Source organism: Scyliorhinus torazame, chromosome 14 (assembly GCF_047496885.1).
Source record: "Scyliorhinus torazame isolate Kashiwa2021f chromosome 14, sScyTor2.1, whole genome shotgun sequence".
Classification (NCBI taxonomy): Eukaryota; Metazoa; Chordata; class Chondrichthyes; order Carcharhiniformes; family Scyliorhinidae; genus Scyliorhinus; species Scyliorhinus torazame.
Window position 1 is genome coordinate 15982014 of NC_092720.1, and position 18835 is coordinate 16000848.

At 47.9% G+C, this 18835-nt stretch overlaps 1 protein-coding gene across 2 annotated transcripts in view; it reads right to left on the reverse strand.

Annotated features, from left to right (window-relative positions):
* Nucleotides 1-3086: 3086 nt before the first annotated feature.
* LOC140389538 (5-hydroxytryptamine receptor 3A-like) overlaps nt 3087-18835 on the reverse strand; it is a 110843-nt gene continuing 95094 nt past the window's right edge. The window contains exons 8-9 of one of the 2 annotated variants that reach the window (XM_072473733.1): nt 13445-13669; nt 9575-10072 (exon numbers count right to left, since the gene is read on the reverse strand). In XM_072473733.1, the coding sequence (XP_072329834.1) occupies nt 9837-10072; nt 13445-13669 (461 nt within the window). In that variant the 3' untranslated portion in view covers nt 9575-9836. Of the gene's footprint in view, nt 4187-9574; nt 10073-13444; nt 13670-18835 lie in introns of those variants that run through there. The other variant, XM_072473734.1, reaches the window with a different exon arrangement.

Consider the following 18835-nt stretch of genomic DNA (forward strand, 5'->3'; position numbering starts at 1 on the left):
AGTGTGAATGATTCCACGGTGAGTGTGAGTGATTCCACGGTGAGTGTGAGTGCTTCCATGGTGAGTGTGAGTGTATACCATGGTGAGTGTGAGTGATTCCACAGTGAGTGTGAGTGATTCCACGGTGGATGTGAGTGATTCCACGGTGAGCGTGAGTGATTGCACGGTGAGTGTGAGTGATTCTATGGTGAGTGTGAGTGATTACACGGCAGGTGTGAGTGATTCCACGGTGAGTGTGAGTGATTCTATGGTGAGTGTGAGGAATTCCACGGTGAGTGTGAGTGAATCGACAGTGGATGTGAGTGATTCCACGGTGAGTGTGAGTGATTCTATGGTGAGTGTGGGTGATTTCACGGTGAATGAGTGATTCCACGGTGAGTGTGAGTGATTCCACGGTGGGTGGGTGTGATTCTATGGTGAGTGTGAGTGATTCCACGGTGAGTGTGAGTGAATCCACAGTGGATGTGAGTGCTTCCACGGTGAGTGTGAGTGATTCTATGGTGAGTATGAGTGATTCCACGGTGAGTGTGAGTGAATCCACAGTGGATGTGAGTGATTCCACAGTGAGTGTGAGTGATTCCATGGTGGGTGTGAGTGGTTCCATGGTGAGTGTGAGTGATTCCACGGTGAGTGTGAGTGATTCCATGGTGAGTGTGAGTGATTCCACGGTGAGTGTGAGTGATTCCACGGTGAGTGTGAGTAATTCCATGGTGAGTGTGAGTGATTCCACGGTGAGTGTGAGTAATTCCATGGTGAGTGTGAGTGATTCCACGTTGAGTGTGAGTGATTCCACGGTGAGTGTGAGTGATTCCACGGTGAGTGTGAGTAATTCCACGGTGAGTGTGAGTGATTCCACGGTGGGTGTGAGTGGTTCCACGGTGAGTGTGAGTGATTCCACGGTGAGTGTGAGTGATTCCACGGTGAGTGTGAGTGATTCCATGGTGAGTGTGAGTGATTCCATGGTGAGTGTGAGTGCTTCCACGGTGAGTGTGAGTAATTCCATGGTGAGTGTGAGTGATTCCACGGTGAGTGTGAGTAATTCCATGGTGAGTGTGAGTGATTCCACGGTGAGTGTGAGTAATTCCATGGTGAGTGTGAGTGATTCCACGGTGGGTGTGAGTGGTTCCATGGTGAGTGTGAGTGATTCCACGGTGAGTGTGAGTGATTCCACGGTGAGTGTGAGTGATTCCACGGTGAGTGTGAGTAATTCCATGGTGAGTGTGAGTGATTCCATGGTGAGTGTGAGTGATTCCATGGTGAGTGTGAGTGCTTCCACGGTGAGTGTGAGTAATTCCATGGTGAGTGTGAGTGATTCCACGGTGAGTGTGAGTAATTCCATGGTGAGTGTGAGTGATTCCACGGTGAGTGTGAGTAATTCCATGGTGAGTGTGAGTGATTCCACGGTGGGTGTGAGTGATTCCATGGTGGGTGTGAGTGGTTCCACGGTGAGTGTGAGTGATTCCACGGTGAGTGTGAGTGATTCCACGGTGAGTGTGAGTGATTCCACGGTGGGTGTCAGCAATCCCATTGTTATTGTTCCCCCAGAGATCCTATAGATTGCACCCAGAGTGCATATGGATTACTCCAGTAACTCCTATAGATTACCCCCAGCACTCCTATAGATTACTTTGGTAACTCTTATAGATTACCCTCGGAAATCATATTGATTACCCCAGCGACTCCTATAGATTACCCTCAGAAATCATATAGATTACCCCAGCGACTCCTATGGATTACCTCAGTAACTCCTATAGATTGCTCTCAGAGCTCAGATAGAGTGTCTCCAGATCTCATATAATTTACCCCATTATCTCCAATAGATTACCCTCATTAGCTCTTATAGGCTGTCTCAAGTGGCCCCTATAGATTACCCCCAGCGATTCAATAGATTGCCCCCACTAGCTGCTATAGATTACCCTCAGTAACTCTTATAGTTTTTACCTACCGCTCCTATGGATTGCCCCCAGTAACTCTTATAGATTACCCCCATCAATTTCTATAGTTTACCTCAGGAACTCCGATAGATTACCCCAAGCGCTCCAATGGAGTACCCCTGAGCTAATATAGATTACCCCAATGAACTCCAATAGGTAGTCCACAATAACCCCTATAGATTACCCCCAAATGTCCTATACATTACACCCAGTAACCTTTATAGATTATCCCAGTAACTCCTACATATTGCCCCCAACTCCTATAGATTATTTCAGTAACTTCTATTGATTACCTTGGTGCTCCTATAGAGTTCTCTCAGAGCTCATATAGATTATGCCCATTAACTCCAATAGATTACTCCCATTAGCTCCTATAGACTACCCCTAGTAACTCCTCTGGATTACCCCCGTTTACTCCTATAGATTACCCCATTAACTCTTATAGATTGCCCCAGTAACGTCTATAGACTGCTCTGTTACCTCCTATGGATTACCCCAGTAACATTGAAAAATTACCCTGTTAATTCCTCTTGATACCCCATTAGCTTCTATAGGTTACCTTCATTAACTTCTATAGGTTACCCTCATTAACTTCTATAGGTTACCCTCATTATCTTCTATAGATTGCCCCCAGTAACTCCTATAAATCACCTCAGCATGTACCAAACGAACCACCCATGTAATCTCCAAAAAATGGCACCTACATCGTTACTGCCGATTATCTCAAACATTTTGTGTTTAAAGTTGCCTCCTCCTTCAAAGTGACCTTTATCCCAAGCTGGACCAGTTTGGTTAAATGAGCAACTCCTTTCGAGCTTGTATTGTGTACCCTTGTGCGCACATGAAAACACCTTCAAACTGACTTCACGCAAAGGCATCCTTGGAATCCCGCATTTGCCAATCAGGGCAGTCTGACCAAATGGCCAATCAGGGCACAGAAAAGTGAACCAATCAGGGCAGTGAAAAGCAGTCCAATGCCAAGCTACTTGGGGAAAGTAAAATTTGCGCCCAGGCCAATATTTATCCCTCGACCAACATCGGCGAAAACACAGATTATCCGGTGATCACACTGCTGTCTGTGGGATCTTGCTGTGTATACATTGCCTGCCCTGCTTCCCACATTTCAACAGTAACCACACTTCAAAAAGTATCTTAGTGGCCACAAAATCCTTTTGGATTTGATTTTAATTTGATTTGATTTGATTTATTGTCACATGTCCGAAGTACAGTGAAAAGTATTTTTCTGCGGCCGAGGGAACGTACACAATACGTACATAGTAGACAAAGAGAATAATCAACAGGGAACATTGACAAATGGTACATCGACAAACAGTGATTAGTTACAGTGCGGAACAAGGGGCCAAACAAAGCAAATACATGAGCAAGAGCAGCATAGGGCGTCGTGAATAGTGTTCTTACAGGGAACAGATCAGTCCGAGGGGGAGTCGGTGAGGAGTTTTGTAGCTGTGGGGAAGAAGCTGTTCCTATGTCTGGATGTGCGGGTCTTCAGACGTCTGTACCTTCTGCCTGATGGAAGGGGCTGGAAGAGGGCAAAGCCTGGGTGGGAGGGGTCTCTGATAATGCTGTCTGCCTTCCTAAGGCAGCGGAAGATGTATACAGAATCAATGTGAGGGTGGCAAGCTTGTGTGATGTGTTGGGCTAAGTTCACCACACTCTGCAGTTTCTTACGATCTTGGGCCGAGCAGTTGCCATACCAGGGTGCGATGCAGCCGGATAGGATGCTCTCTATGGCACATCTGTAGAAGTTTGTGAGAGTCGATGCAGAATTTATTTCGCTCCCGGAGGAAGTAGAGACGGATATCCTGAGTTTGTTAAAGGTGCCATAGAGATGCAAGTCTTTCTTTGTTGAACCTGTGTTAATTGTCTCTTTAGTTTGATGAAAGAGTTTCATCTCAATTAGTTTTGTGGGCCACTGTCCCTTAAACTTTCCTTGAGGTCCATGTTGGAGACTTGCTGTGACACTCTTTCGCAGGGCTCATTATCTCAATGCTCATTGTGGAATCTTGCTGTGCGTAAATTGTCAGCCTCCTTACAGGACAACAATGACTTTGAAAGTAGAAGTGTGTGGACGTATTAGCGAGAGGCAGCATGGTTTTGTGAAGGGGAGGTCGTGTCTCACTAACTTGATACAGTTTTTCGACGCAGTCACAAAGATGATTGATGCAGGTAGGGCAGTGGATGTTGTCTATATGGACTTCAGTAAGGTCTTTGACAAGGTTCCTCATGGCAGACTGGTACAAAAGATGAAGTCACACAGGATCAGGGGTGAGCTGGCAAGATGGATACAAAACTGGCTAGGTCATAGAAGGCAGAGAGTAGCAATGGAAGGGTGCTTTTCTGATTGGAGGGCTGTGACTAGTGGTATTCAGCAGGGATCAGTGCTGGGACCTTTGCTGTTCATAGTATATATAAATGATTTGGAGGAAAATGTAACTGGTCTGATTAGTAAGTTTGCAGACGACACAAAGGTTGGTGGAATTGCGGATAGCAATGAGGACTGTCAGAGGATACAGCAGGATTTAGATCATTTGGAGACTTGGACGGAGAGATGGCAGATGGAGTTTAATCCAGACAAATGTGAGGTAATGCATTTTGGAAGGTCTAATGCAGGTAGGGAATATACAGTGAATGGTAGAACCCTCAAGAGTATTGACAGTCAGAGAGATCTAGGTGTATAGGTTCACAGGTCACTGAAAGGGGCAACACAGGTGGAGAAGGTAGTCAAGAAGGCATAACGGCATGCTTGCCTTCATTGGCCGGGGCATTGAGTATAAGAATTGGTAAGTCATGTTGCAGCTGTATAGAACCTTAGTTAGGCCACACTTGGAGTATAGTGTTCAATTCTGGTCGCCACACTACCAGAAGGATGAGGAGGCTTTAGAGAAGGTGCAGAAGAGATTTTCCAGGATGTTGCCTGGTATGGAGGGCATTAGCTATGAGGAGAGGTTGAATAAACTCGGTTTGTTCTCACTGGAACGACGGAGGTTGAGGGGTGACCTGATAGAGGTCTACAAAATTATGAGGGGCATAGACAGAGTGGATAGTCAGAGACTTTTTCCAAGGGTAGAGGGGTCAATTACTAGGGGGCATAGGTTTAAGGTGCGAGGGGCAAGGTTTAGAGGAGATGTACGAGGCAAGTGTTTTACGCAGAGGCTAGTGGGTGCCTGGAGCTCGCTGCCGGAGGAGGTGGTGGAAGCAGGGACGATAGTGACATTTAAGGGGCATTTTGACAAATACATGAATAGGATGGGAATAGAGGGATACGGACCCAGGAATGTAGAAGATTGTAGTTTAGTCGGGCAGCATGGTCGGCACGGGCTTGGAGGGCCGAAGGGCCTGTTCCTGTGCTGTACATATCTTTGTTCTTTGTTTTGTTACATACGAGAGCGAAGCGCTTTGGGATGTCCAGCACTCCTGAAAGACATTAAATAAATGGGAGTTCTTTCTGTGTTTACTAAATGTGACATTTGTTATCGAGGGTCAGTGATTGTGACAGAGATATTCAGTGAAACTGTCGGCAGGAGATTAATGCCCACGGGTTAGAAACAAAATTGTGAGCAGGCTGCGTTTCCAGCTCCCTGGACCCAGTAATTAGGACTGGGATCTTGTCGTTGAACCTATTATTAATGCTGAATGACCCTCCCTCAACACAGAGAATTATAATTAATGCTAATTACATGGATATTACATTAGGTAAAGCTCCCATCCATTGAAAATCCCTTCAGCCAGTGATGAGGCACATAGGCTGTCTCCATTGTGGTTGTTACTGACACAACCACTGGACTGGAACAGGCACCTGAACAACAATAACTGCATCAAGTTGCATCTCTATAGCCTCACTACTGCAGTGAAATGGCCCAAGGCACTTCGCAGAAGTGTTATCGAATAACATTTGACACCAGGGTCTCAGAAGGAAGGGGATGTCAGGGTACGTGCTAGCCAAAGGGGTTGTTAGAGAAGTAAGTTTCCAAGAATTAAAGAGAGCTCGCAATCTGTAACAAAAACAGAAAATGCCGGAAGAACTCAGCTGGTCTGGCGGCATCTCTGACTCGATGGGCCAAATGGCCTAACTCCGCTGCTATATCTTATGGAGCAGAGCTTGGCGTGAGGTAGGACAAGAAGGAAAAAAACAGTTATTATTTCTTATTTCCCCGTTAGTTTCTATTTGTTTCCTTCTTCTAGACAAATGGGAGGTTGACCGTGAGCACATTGCAATAACATCACTCCCACCTCACACTGTCTGCATCTCATGGCCCTGCATGTACAATCTCGAGTGGTTGAAAAGTAATCCGCTCCTGCCTGCGTGTCTCGGGCAGGGGGAGGGTTTTGACCCTATTCAAGCAGCCTGGTTTTCAGTGCAGGACTCAGAGTTACAAACTCGGCATCCGACCCGTTCCACCGTCCCAGTCCCCTGAAAGGTAATTGTCCAGTGGGATTCACACAGATTTCCCAGGTAATTGCACCAGCCTCCATGTCCCCTGAAGCCCTCTGAAAACTTTTGCTGTCTTGAGGTTTGCTTGGGATGTATTAGTGGCTGCCAGAATTAACACAACGGCATTCCCATGCAAGCCAGGCCTGGGTAAGTCCAGTTTGCAGAGGTGCTACAGGCAATTGACGCCACACCCTGTCAACGTCATTGAAGCATTGCCACGCAGTCTGTATTCTTTCATTCTAGTGTTTGCAGCCAAAGGATAAAAGTATGCCAAAATATTGCCAAAACACAGTGCCCTGAGACCACATTGTGGGCGGCACGGTAGCACAATGGTTAAAACTGTTGCTTCACAGCACCAGGGTCCCAGGTTCGATTCCCGGCTTGGGTCGCTGTCTGTGCGGGGTCTGCACGTTCCCCCCGTGTCTGCATGGGTTTCCTCCGGGTGCTCCGGTTTCCTCCCGCTGTTGGGTGAATTGGACACTCTGAATTCTCCCTCTGTGTTCCCGAACGAGCAGGCGCTGGAATGAGGCGACTAGGGGCTTTCCACAGTAACTTCATTGCAGTGTTAATGTAAGCCTGCTTGTGACAATAAAGATTTTTTTTTGTGTGAGGTATCTGACATGAGGATGGGCGGGGTGTGGGGGTAGAGGTGGGGGGTGGGGGGCGGGGGGGGGGGGGAGTTTTTGGATCAACACCACCACCTAGTGGAAGCAAATCAAACTGAATTGGAATAAGGTCCGATCATCGGTTTTACCGCAGCAGCTTATTCGGCCCAGCCCCTTTCTGCCAGCTCGTTGAGTGAGTTAGCCAATGAATCTCGGTGCACTCCCACTGCCCTCCCTCCCGATTGCCTCTGCAAACTTTCTGTTATCAGGCACTCTGAGTCCAGGGCCGCAAACCCCCCAGGACTCTCCAGGAATGGAAGGTCACTGTTTTGCACACAGCAACAAAAAAAAACAATTGTGTTTTATTAAATTTTCTTTGACCGGTTCCCTTTACCAGATATGGAAATAACGAGAGAGGGAGAAGGCTGTGCGACCGACAGTCAAGCAAAATCCAATTGGGTAATGAGTCATTTTGCTTTCGGATTGGTGTAGCAAGGCCGTAAGCCAGGAAGATGGATGTTTCGGCCAACAACGGCTGGGGCGTTGGCGGGGGGTTGGGGGGGGGGGGTGGGGGGGCGTCAGGTGATGACTCTTCCAGGAATATGGTTAATCACAGTCGGAGACCCTATCTGAGTCAGAAAGTTGCCCACTCCAGGCGCCTGAGCACGTGATAGAAAGTTGAAAAGATTCACGGCACAGAGGGTGTCCAGTCCAAATCAGCCCAGAACGGACTGTCCAGGGCTGTGTCGCCAGAGACACCCGGCGGAATTCTCCCGAAAAATGACTGTGTCATTTCAGGCGGGAAAACCGGTGGGAATCACGTCGGCTGCTCCCACCGCGATTCTCCCACACTTGGACATTTTATCGGAGCCTGGGCCGAGATGGTGTGTGGGACCCGAAGACGGCGGCAAGTCTGACCTCACAGAGGGTGCCCTGATCTCAATGTGGGAGTGCAGACCTCCCCCAAGCGCCCCCTCGAAGGATCGCTGGCGTCGTGATCCTCCCAAAGTGTTTGCCTTTTGGCCGGGATCAGTCCCCCCCCCCCAATCCCCCCGGATGGTCAGCACGGCTGGACACCATTCTTGGAGACCAGTAGTGATTCCCGCTGGCCTCACGCTGCGCTGGCGGTGGAAGAGAATTCTCGGAGCCAGGTGTCTCCGGTGTCATGTGAGAGTACCTTTAAGAAATGGGTGTTTAAGAAATGTACCTTTAAGAAATGGAGCTGCTCATGGTACTGGAGTGATGACAGAGTGTGGGTGGAGCTGAGCTCTACTTCTGCTTTTTAGTTTCAGTTCGAGAAAAAGCTTGGGTGTGTTTTTTTTTCAGTGAGCTGCATCTGAAGTTTAAACAAAGCTGTACTGTTGATCTCTGCCATCCAAAGACTATCTATGGATCATTTGGTGAACCCAGAATTGTAAAAGGTCGCAGTATTGTATGTAAACCTAATGTGCTCCTGTTTGAAGGTTTGTTAAGTCTTTTGGGTGTAAAATAACAGCATATAGATTACTTACGGTTGCATTCTTTGGGGTTGTATTTGAATTAATGGTTGCGAAGATGTTCACTGTTTGTTTTAAAAAGGTTAACTTGAGTTCATAGAATAAACATCGTTTTGTTTTTTAAAATACTTTTCATTTCTGCTGTCCCACACCTGTAGAGTGGGCCGTGTGCTCCCCAGACCACAATCTATTAAAAGTTGTGGGTCAGGTGAACTCCATGACACACTTTGGGGTTCTCTAAACCCTGGCCCATAACACCAGCTTTGATTGGTTTGAACCTATTTCTGGACACACCCACCATCGGGAATATCCTTCCTGCATCTACCCTGTCCGGTCCTGTTAGAATTTTATAGGTTCCTATCAGATCTCCATCATTCTTCTGAACTCAGGGGAATGAACTCCCAACCGATTCAATCTCTCCTCGTACCTCAGTCCCGCCATCCCAGGAATCAGCCTGGTAAACCTTCGCTGCACTCCCTCTGGAGCAAGAATATCCTTCCTAGATAAGGAGACCAAAACTGCACGCAATATTCCAGATGTGACCTCACCTAGGCCCTGTATAATTGCAGCAAGACCCTGCTCCTGTACTCGAATCCTATCGCTGTGAAGGGCAGCATACCATTTGCCATCTTTACCGCCTGCTGCACCTGCACGCTTACCTTCAGTGACTGGTGTACGAGGACACCCTGGTCTCGTTACACATTCCTCTCGCCTAATATATGGCCATTCAGATAATAGTCTGTTCTTGTTTTTGCTACCAAAGTGGATAACCTCTGATTTATCCACATTATGCTGCATCTGCCATTCATTTGCCCACTCACACAATTTGTCCAAATCACACTGAAGGATCTCTGTATCCTCCTCACAGCTCACCCTCCCACCCAGCTTGGTGTCATCTGCAAATTTCGAGATATTACATTATGTTCCCTCATCTGAATCATTGTGAATAGCTGGAGTCCCAGCACCGACCCCCGTGGTACCCCACTAGTCACTGCCCCACTAGTCAGCAGCTGTGTGTGTGTGTGTGTGTGTGTGTGTGTGTGTGGGTGGGATCGTGCTGTGCAAAAAATTGACAACTGCGTACCCTCCATTACAACAATGACTATACTTCAAAAGTGCTTAATTCGCTGTAAAACAGTGTGGGGAACCCTGAGGTTATGAAAGGTGTGACATGAATGCAAGCTCTTTAAAAAATTATTATTTTGAAAGTCCTGATTGAATTTTCTTCCTCCAGCCTTTGAGGCGGCACATTCCACAACATCACAACTCACTGCTTAAAAAAATAATCCCCCCCCCCCCCCCCCCCCCGGAGGGGATCATTAGTGCGCGGGACCAGCTGAATGGAAAGTCACATCAGCCAAGCGACAGAGAGAGTTAACAAGAAAGCCGTGAACAACACCAAGTACACAGAGTGAAGGAAGCAGTCGAGAATGTGGCCAATCTGCAGCCACTCATCTTCCATCTCCCGTTCCTGGTCACGACGCTCCACGCACTGTTTGATCTCCTCCACTCCCTCAGCGATCTTACGCAACAATGCCTGAAGAGTCTCGACCTCCGGCGGCCAGGAACTCTTCACCTCGCAGTCTGCAGGGATCAAGAGTTCATCAGTAGGATCATCGCCCGCGGCGCTCCTGAAAATGTCAACGGAAATACAAAAGTCGACGGCGGGAGAGGTTTGGGAGGGCTGACGAGGGTAGGGCTTTGGAAATCTCCTTCACTGCACCGTCAATGGTGGCCCATCTCCGGGATTCCATTCCTAAATCTCTCCACCTCCCTCTCCTCCTTCACAACAAACACTTGGGAACTTGGCAGTGGCGTGGTAATGTTACTGACCTCATAACCTAGAGGCCTGGGCTAATGATCTGGGGGGGGGGGGGGGGGGGGGGGGCTTCAAATCACTGCCCCGCAGCTGGTCATATTTAACTTTCATTAATAATCAGAATTGGAAAGCTAGTCTCGGTAACGGTGACCACAACTATTGTTGACTGTTGTTGAAAAAAAAATCCATCTGGTCTTTTAGGGAAGGAAATCTGCCGCCCTTACCTGGTCTGGCCTACTTGTGACTCCAGACACACAGCAATGTGGGTGACTCTTAACTGCCCACTCTGAAATGGTTGGCGATTAGGGATGGGCAGTTAATGCTGGACCTTGGCAGCAACACCCACATCCCCGTAAAACATGAAAAAAAACATACCCCTGAGGTCAAGCTTTGGATCATCTGTGCAAATACCTCCTTGTGCTGCTCTGTGCCAACCATTGTCAATGAGCTTTCCCATGGAGCGTCTTCAGGCATTTTACTTTATGTAAGGTGCGATATTAATGCAAATTGTTGTTCACAGAATCATAGAATTTACAGTGCAGAAGGAGGCCATTCGGCCCATCGAGTCTGCACCGGCTCTTGGAAAGAGCACCCTACCCAAGGTCAACACCTCCACCCTATCCCCATAACCCAGTAACCCCACCCAGCACAAAGGGCAATTTTGGACACTAAGGGCAATTTAGCTTGGCCAATCCACCTAACCTGCACATCTTCGGAGTATGGGAGGAAACCGGAGCACCCGGAGGAAACCCACGCACACACGGGGAGGACGTGCAGACTCCGCACAGATAGTGACCCAGCCGGGAATCGAACCGGGGACCCTGGAGTTGTGAAGCAATTGTGCTAACCACTATGCTACCGTGCCGCCCACCTTGCTGCAAATACTTGATTTCTATCAACACAGTTCAGGAGAAATATTTCCTTACTTTCCAGTGTTCCCCTGCTCGTCCCCAGAGCACCGGTTACTCTTCAGTGGCGTGTCCATCGACTGCGAGTCTGGGCTGTGAGCTATCTGATCAGCGGGGGCTGAGGCTGATGCATGCTGGACTTTCCAGTAGGGGGCAGCAAATAGCTATGGGGCAGCAGGAACGCAGGCTGATTCTAGCCTGCTGTTGGTGAGAACTCGGCGGGGGGGGGGTATTTTATGTCCTGCAGATAGGCTAATAAATGATCGATACCAATTATAACATTGGAGTGACTAAAAGGATTAAATTACAAAGGGCAGGTTGGCTACACGAAGCCTAAATTTCCTCAAATATTGAAGATTAAGGGTTGATCTAATTGAGGTTTCTAAGATGATTAAAAGAACTTTCTCTCTTGCTGCTATTTTCGCTGATGGGAGACAGTCCAGCACAAGAGGGTGCAACCTTCAAATTACAGCCAGACTATTCAGGGGTGGTCTCTGATAGCATTTCCGGACACAAAAGGAGTAGAGATCAGAGGGATCGTTACACTGCATTAAACCCCTTGCTGTACCCGTCCTGGAAGTGTTTGATGGGGACAGTGTAGAGGGAGCTTTACTCTGTATCTAACCCCGTGTTGTACCTGCCCTGAGAGTGTTTGATGGGGACAGTGTAGAGGGAGCTTTACTCTGTATCTAACCCTGTGCTGTACCTGTCCTGGGAGTGAGGGGGCAGTGTAGAGGGAGCTTTACTCTGTGTCTAACCCCGTGCTGTACCTGTCCTGGGAGTGTTTGATGGGGACAGTGTCGCGGGAGCTTTACTCTGTATCTAACCCCGTGATGTACCTGTCCTGAGAGTGTTTGATGGGGACAGTGTAGAGGGAGCTTTAGTCTGTAACTAACCCCATGCTGTTCCTGTTCTGTGAGTGTTTGATGGGGATAGTGTAGAGGGAGATTTACTCTGTATCTAACCCTGTGCTGTACCTGTCCTGAGAGTTATTGATGGGGACAGTGTAGAGGGAGATTTACTCTCTATCTACCCCCGTGCTGTACCTGTCCTGGGAGTGTTTGATGGGGACAGTGTAGAGGGAGCTTTCGGCTGTAGCTAACCCCATGCTGTACCTGTCCTGTGAGTGTTTGATGGGGACAGTGTAGAGGGAGATTTACTCTGTATCTAGCCCTGTGCTGTACCTGGCCTGGGAGTGTTTGATGGGGGACAGTGTAAAGGGAGTTTTACTCTGTATCTAACCCCATGCTGTACCTGTCCTGGGCGTGTTTGATGGGGGCAATGTAATGGGAGCTTTACTCTATATCTAACCCCGTGCTGTACCTGTCCTGGGAGTGTTTGATGGGGACGGTGTAGAGGGAGCTTTACTGTGTATTTAGCCCCATGCTGTACCTGTCCTGGGAATGTTTGATGGGGACAGTGTAGAGGAAGCTTTACTCTGTATCTAACCCCGTGCTGTACCTGTCCTGGGAGTATTTGATGGGGACAGTGTAGAGGGAGCTTTACTCTGTATCTAACGCCATGCTGTACCTGTCCTGGGAGTGTTTGATGGGGACAGTGTAGAGGGAGCTTTACTCTGTACCTAACCCCGTGCTGAACCTGTCCTGGGAGTGTTTGATGGGGACAGTGTAGAGGGACCTTTACTCTGTATCTAACCCCGTGCTGTACCTGTCCTGGGAGTGTTTGATGGGGACAGTGTAGAGGGAGCTTTACTCTGTATCTAACTCCGTGCTGTACCTGTCCGGGGAGTGTTTGATGGGGACAGTGTAGAGTGAGCTTTACTCTGTATCTAACCCTGTGCTGTACCTGTCCTGGGAATGTTTGATGGGGACGATGTAGAGGGAGGTTTACTCTGTATCTAACCCCGTGCTGCACCTGTCCTGGGAGTGTTTGATGTAGACAGTGCAGAGGGAGCTTTACTCTGTATCTAACCCCGTGCTGCACCTGTCCTGGGAGTGTTTGATGGGGACGGTGTAGGATAGATTTGAAACTTTTTTCTTGGAGATTACAATTAGCTGCAGTGAAATGGTTGATGTGATGAGCAGCTGGCTGGGGGGTTGGTTGGATGTTGGCGGCAAGAGCAAAGGGGAGGGAGGAGGCAGTTTGAAAATTAACCTGGCGTATCCCAGAATGGAAGAGTTTTTCATTCCCAAGTTCAATACCCATCAACTCAGGTGTGCGGAGGAGGAATAGGAGGATCAATGGATTGATGAAAGAGGTGGATGTTACCTTGGTCTGTGATGCTGACATTCTGTGGGAGGCGGGACACCTGGTGGTATACACGTTGTTTTCCTTTCCGCCAGAACAGCTTTGCCCCGTAGACCAGGACGATGGTCCTCAGCCAAGGCGGGACGGCCTTCCTCTGCTTGGCATTCTGGTGGATGACGTTAATGATGATGATGGTCTCAAACAAACTGGTGACCATAAAGGTCAGAGACACCAGGAAGAAGATGGCTGCAACAAGACCAGGGAAAGCAAGAACGTCAGATTGACATGGGCAATGGAGTAGGAAAACAGCAGGCTCTGCTTTTGTGCGTGGAACAGGCCCTGAAATTAGGGTCTGGCTGTCTCTTGTTATCTGAGTCCAGGGGTCACTATTACATTGGAAAAAACATCACGAGAAATAAAACATTTTCATGCAGCGAGCGTTCGAGTGCTCTGCTTGTGAGCGTGGTGGAGGCTGCTTCAGTGCAGACACTCAACTGTTAGTTGAAAAGGAAGAAGATGCAGGGTTATGGGGAGAAGAAGGGCAAACAGCTCTCAGCGAATTGCTCCTGGGGAGGGCTGGTGCAGATACGATGGGCCAAATGGCCTCATTCTGCACTAACAATTCAGTGATCGTTGAGATTCTTTTCAGGGACCTGAGCACAAAATCCAGGCTGATATTCTCGTTGATGAGCTGCAGCTGCACCATCAGAAAAGCCACATTTACCCTCTCAGGCCCCCGTCTAGAAACTGAACAGAATCCAGTTTCCTAAATTGCAACAGCGATCATACTTCAACTGCCATTCGTAAGCGAGGAAGTGCTTTGGGATATTTTGATGTTGCGACAGGCACTATAGAGATGAGAGATTTTCTCTCTTTGGTTGCCGAGTGACGATAGCGAACAAAAGCCATACACTGTTCATACAATGGACTCTGGCCCGTAACCAGAAACATCCTTTACCTGGAGAGTGATGAGACTGTGAAACTTGCTACTGCAGGGAGTATTTGACACGAGCTGCTTCGACGCAAGGAGGAGCAAAGGAACAAGAATAAACCATTCAGCCCGTCAGCTGTTCAATGAGAACGTGGCTGAGTTGTATCTTAACTCCATCCAAATGCTTTGGCTCCAAACCACACGTATCTTTGGCTAACGCTCTTAAATTGAAAATTATTAATTAAGTTCATCGCTTTTTCCATTCACGCTGCTTTGTTAAGTTGTCAACCATTAAGATCATAGGAGCAAGAGTAGGCCATTCTGTTTGCGGCCTAAACTCAACTTTCCATCTGCTCTCATAACGCTGAGGGTCACTGTCTGTGACATTTATTCAAATGTCTTGAAGAAATTTAATGACCCAGCCTCCTCAGCTCTTGAGGAAGAGAATTCCAAACACCAATGGTCCTCTGAGAGAATGAGGTCCTCTCCGTTGGGAGTGTGTAGCGCACAAAGACTCACGAGAGACGAATAGAGATGAAGTCGATGAGGCTTTATTAAGCGTGACTTGTTCCCCGCAGTTCAGTAACAGACTGGCCTGCGGGGGAGAACTCCTGGTTCTTATACTCCGCCTTCAGGGCGGAGCTAGAGGTCAACAGCCAACCAGGACCCGGGATCTGTCAGCCAATGACATCACGGCTTCACAGTCCCACATGACCCCTAATGCATACTACCACAGAGTGTACGACCCCCTTATTACGAAAATGTGCCCCCTGTTTCTCGATTCCCTCAGGAGGGGGAACATCCTCTCAGCATCCCCCCCCTGTCAAACCCCTTCGGAAACCTGTGTGTTTCATAAGAACCAGGAGCAGGAGTAGGCCATCTGGCCCCTCGAGCCTGCTCCACCATTCAATGAGATCATGGCTGATCTTTTGTGGGCTCACCTCCACTTTCCGGCCTGAACACCATAACCCTTAATCCCTTTATTCTTCAAAAAACTATCTATCTTTATCTTAAAAACGTTTAATGAAGGAGCCTCTACTGCTTCACTGGGCAAGGAATTCCATAGATTCACAACCCTTTGGGTGAAGAAGTTCCTCCTAAACTCAGTCCTAAACCTACTTCCCCTTATTTTGAGGCTATGCCCCCTAGTTCTGCTTTCACCCACCAGTGGAAACAACCTGCCCGCATCTATCCTATCTATTCCCTTCATAATTTTATATGTTTCTATAAGATCCCCCCTCATCCTTCTAAATTCCAACGAGTACAGTCCCAGTCTACTCAACCTCTCCTCGTAATCCAACCCCAGTCAGTCAGGTCACCCCTCGTCCTTCTAAACTCCAAACGGTATAGGCCCAACCTGCTCAACTCTTCCTGACAGGACAATTGAGAAGGTCGCTCATTGTGTTGTCTGAGTCAGCAGTGACCATATTGACCTGAGTATTCGGAGGAGTGGAAATCACAGTCGGATTGCCTCTCCGTTCCTACTGGGCCATACTGGAGCCCTGCTTTTCTATCTGGGACTCTCAGCCTGGCTACTCCAGGAATGCGGAGTGTACCTTCAATCAACTACTTCCCCGTAGCACTGTATCATCCCGGGAAGACAAGCCTTTTGTCCGGCACTAGCTGCCTTTTCTGTTAAGTAAGTGTCCAAAAGTTTCTTCAATAGGATGCGGAGAGAAGGTAAGGAGTTAGCGTGGCAGGTGGGTGAAGTGGGTAGGGTGGCAGATGGGTGAAGTGGGCAGGGTGTCAGATGGGTAGGCTGGTCGATGGGATCAGGGCATAGTTGAGGTAGGGAGATGTCAGGTTGTGGGCTAGTCAAGTTCTGTCGGGGGTTGGGTGGTCGAAGGGGGGTTGGGGGACAAGGTGGTCATTTGTTTAGTTACCCAGGAGCTAGGCAAGTTCTTGCGTAACTATACAGCTAAGTAAGTCAAAACTGTCCAAAGCCTCTGACTTTTGCAGAGGTTCCAGGGAGCAGAGGAAATGCCGAGTGGAAGATCAAACCTCCCGAGCAAGCCCACAGAGTCAGTGTGTTGGGATTTCCGAAGTGTCCCACCTGGTATATTCTGGGGTACGTCCGTTCTCCGACTATCTAGAGATTGGAAGATCTGGGCCAGTGAAAAGCTGAATCACCAGCACAGATCATTGTGGGACCTCATTAGTCATTCCTAGTGTGATAAGTATGTAAGGGAGACAGAAACCTGTTAATGAGCTAGAATGAAGTAGGGCAGGAGGAAGTTTGTATTGCGCATAAACACCAGCATAGATTAGATGGACCAAATGGCCTGTCCAGAACTGTAAATTATGTGTAATCATATATGGAGTGCACCAAGAGGTGATGATCATGGATTGGAGGAGTAGGGAATCATAGTGGAGTGCGCGTAGGTTTGGAGGCAGCAACATCTCTCGCTTACATAGCCCCATCTAACATGCCAGCTGCATGTGATAGGTTGGGAATCCAAACGTGCCAAATTACATTTCTGGTTAGTAAATAAACGAGTAAAAGAAGCCGTGTTAAGTCTCTGATCTCAGTATTCATGTTTGCGAAGCCTGTAAACCAGAGCTTTTTGTACAGTTGATGATAAAACAGGAAGAGAGTACACACGGATCCTTGGTTACCGAATGGTGACCGATATTTGTTCAATAAATATGCACCTGGCGAGGTATTGTGTGCTTTGTGAGTGTGTGAAAGGCATATTATGGAGACCTGGTTGCGTGCTCACAGAGGTCCATTCATACACACATGCACACACTTCAATATTGATACACAAAAAAAAAAAGTTGGAACTTCGGGTGACAGACACACGTATGTTACCCATAATTTCTGCTCATGGTTAGAAGTTTGAGTGTGTTGCAGAGAGGGTGACCGGGAATAGCTCTATGGCGGCAAAGAGAGGTACAAGACTTTTCTTTAATATTCATGGGATGTGGGCATTACTGGGAAGGCTGGTCTTTGTTCCCCGTCCTTAACTGCCCCTGAGAGCAGTTAAGAGTCAACCTCATTGCTGCCGATCAGGAGTCGTATGGAGGACAGATCAAATAAGGATGGCAGACGTCCTTCCCTAAAGGGCATTCAAAACCAGATGGGCATCTAGGGAAGGTTGTGATGGTCCAGAGGAGGTTCACAAGAATGATCCCTGGAATGAAGAGCCTGTCGTACGAGGAACGGAAGTGGACTCTGGGTCTAGTTTAGAAGGGTGAGGGGGGCGATCTTATCGAAATTTACAGGATACTGCGAGGCCTGGATAGACGTGGAGAGGATGTTTCCACTTGTAGGAAAAACGAGAACCAGAGGACACCATCTCAGACTAAAGGGACGATCCTTCAAAACAGAGATGAGGAGGAATTCCTGAAGCCAGAGGGTGGTGAATCTGTGGAGCTCTTTGCCGCAGAAGGCTGTGGAGGCAAAATCACTGAGTGTCTTTAAGACAGAGATAGATAGGCTCTTGATTAATAAGGGGATCAGGGGTTATGGGGAGAAGGCAGGAGAATGGGGGTGAGAAAAATGTCAGCCATGATTGAATGGCGGAGCAGACTCGGTGGGCCGAGTGGCCTAATTCTGCTGCTATGTCTTATGACATACAACAATTGTTTGTAGTTTTGTGGTCAACATTACCAAAACTAGCTACCATGGTGAGGTTTGAACCTATGTGCCCATGTTCTAGTGCATGGATCACAAAACGTTAGTATGCAGGTACCGCAAGTAATTAAGAAGGCTAATGGAATGGTATACTTTATTATGAGAGGAATTGAACATAAAAGTCAGGATGTTATGTTTCAGTTAAACAGGGCATTGGAGAGAACACATCTTAAATATTGTGGACTGTTTTATTCTCCTTATTTGAGGATGAATGTAAATGTGTTGGAGGCTCAGACGGGGTTTACTAGATTCATACCTGAAATGAGTGGCTCAGCTTATGACAAAGGGGACCCGGGGAATGTGATTTATTTAGACTTTCAGAAGGCTTTCGACAAGGCCTCACATAGCAGATTAATATGGAAAGTTAAAGCGCATAGGATTACAGATAGTGTCTTGAGATGGATAGAAAGCTGGCTAACAGCCTGGAGGCAAAATGCTGGAATAATTGGGTCTTTCTTTTAATTGGCAGTGACTAGTGGGGTGCCTCAGGGGTCTGAGCTAGGACCCCAACTGTCCCCATTATATAGTCATGATTTGGATGAGGGAACTAAATGTATTATTTCCAAAGTTGCAGATGACACAAAGCTGGGTGGGAGCGTGAGCTGTGAGGAGGATGCAGAGATGCTTCAGCGGGATTTGGACAGGCGAAATGAGTGGGCTTATGCATGCCAGACGGAGTACAATGTGGATAAGTGTGAGGTAATCTGCTTCAGTAGCAACAGTAGGAAGGCAGATTATTATTTGAATGTGTGTAAATTGAGAGAGGTGGATACTCAGCGAGACCTTGGTGTCCTCGTGCATCAGTCGCTGAAAGTAAGCGTGCAGGTACAGCAGGCAGGAAAGA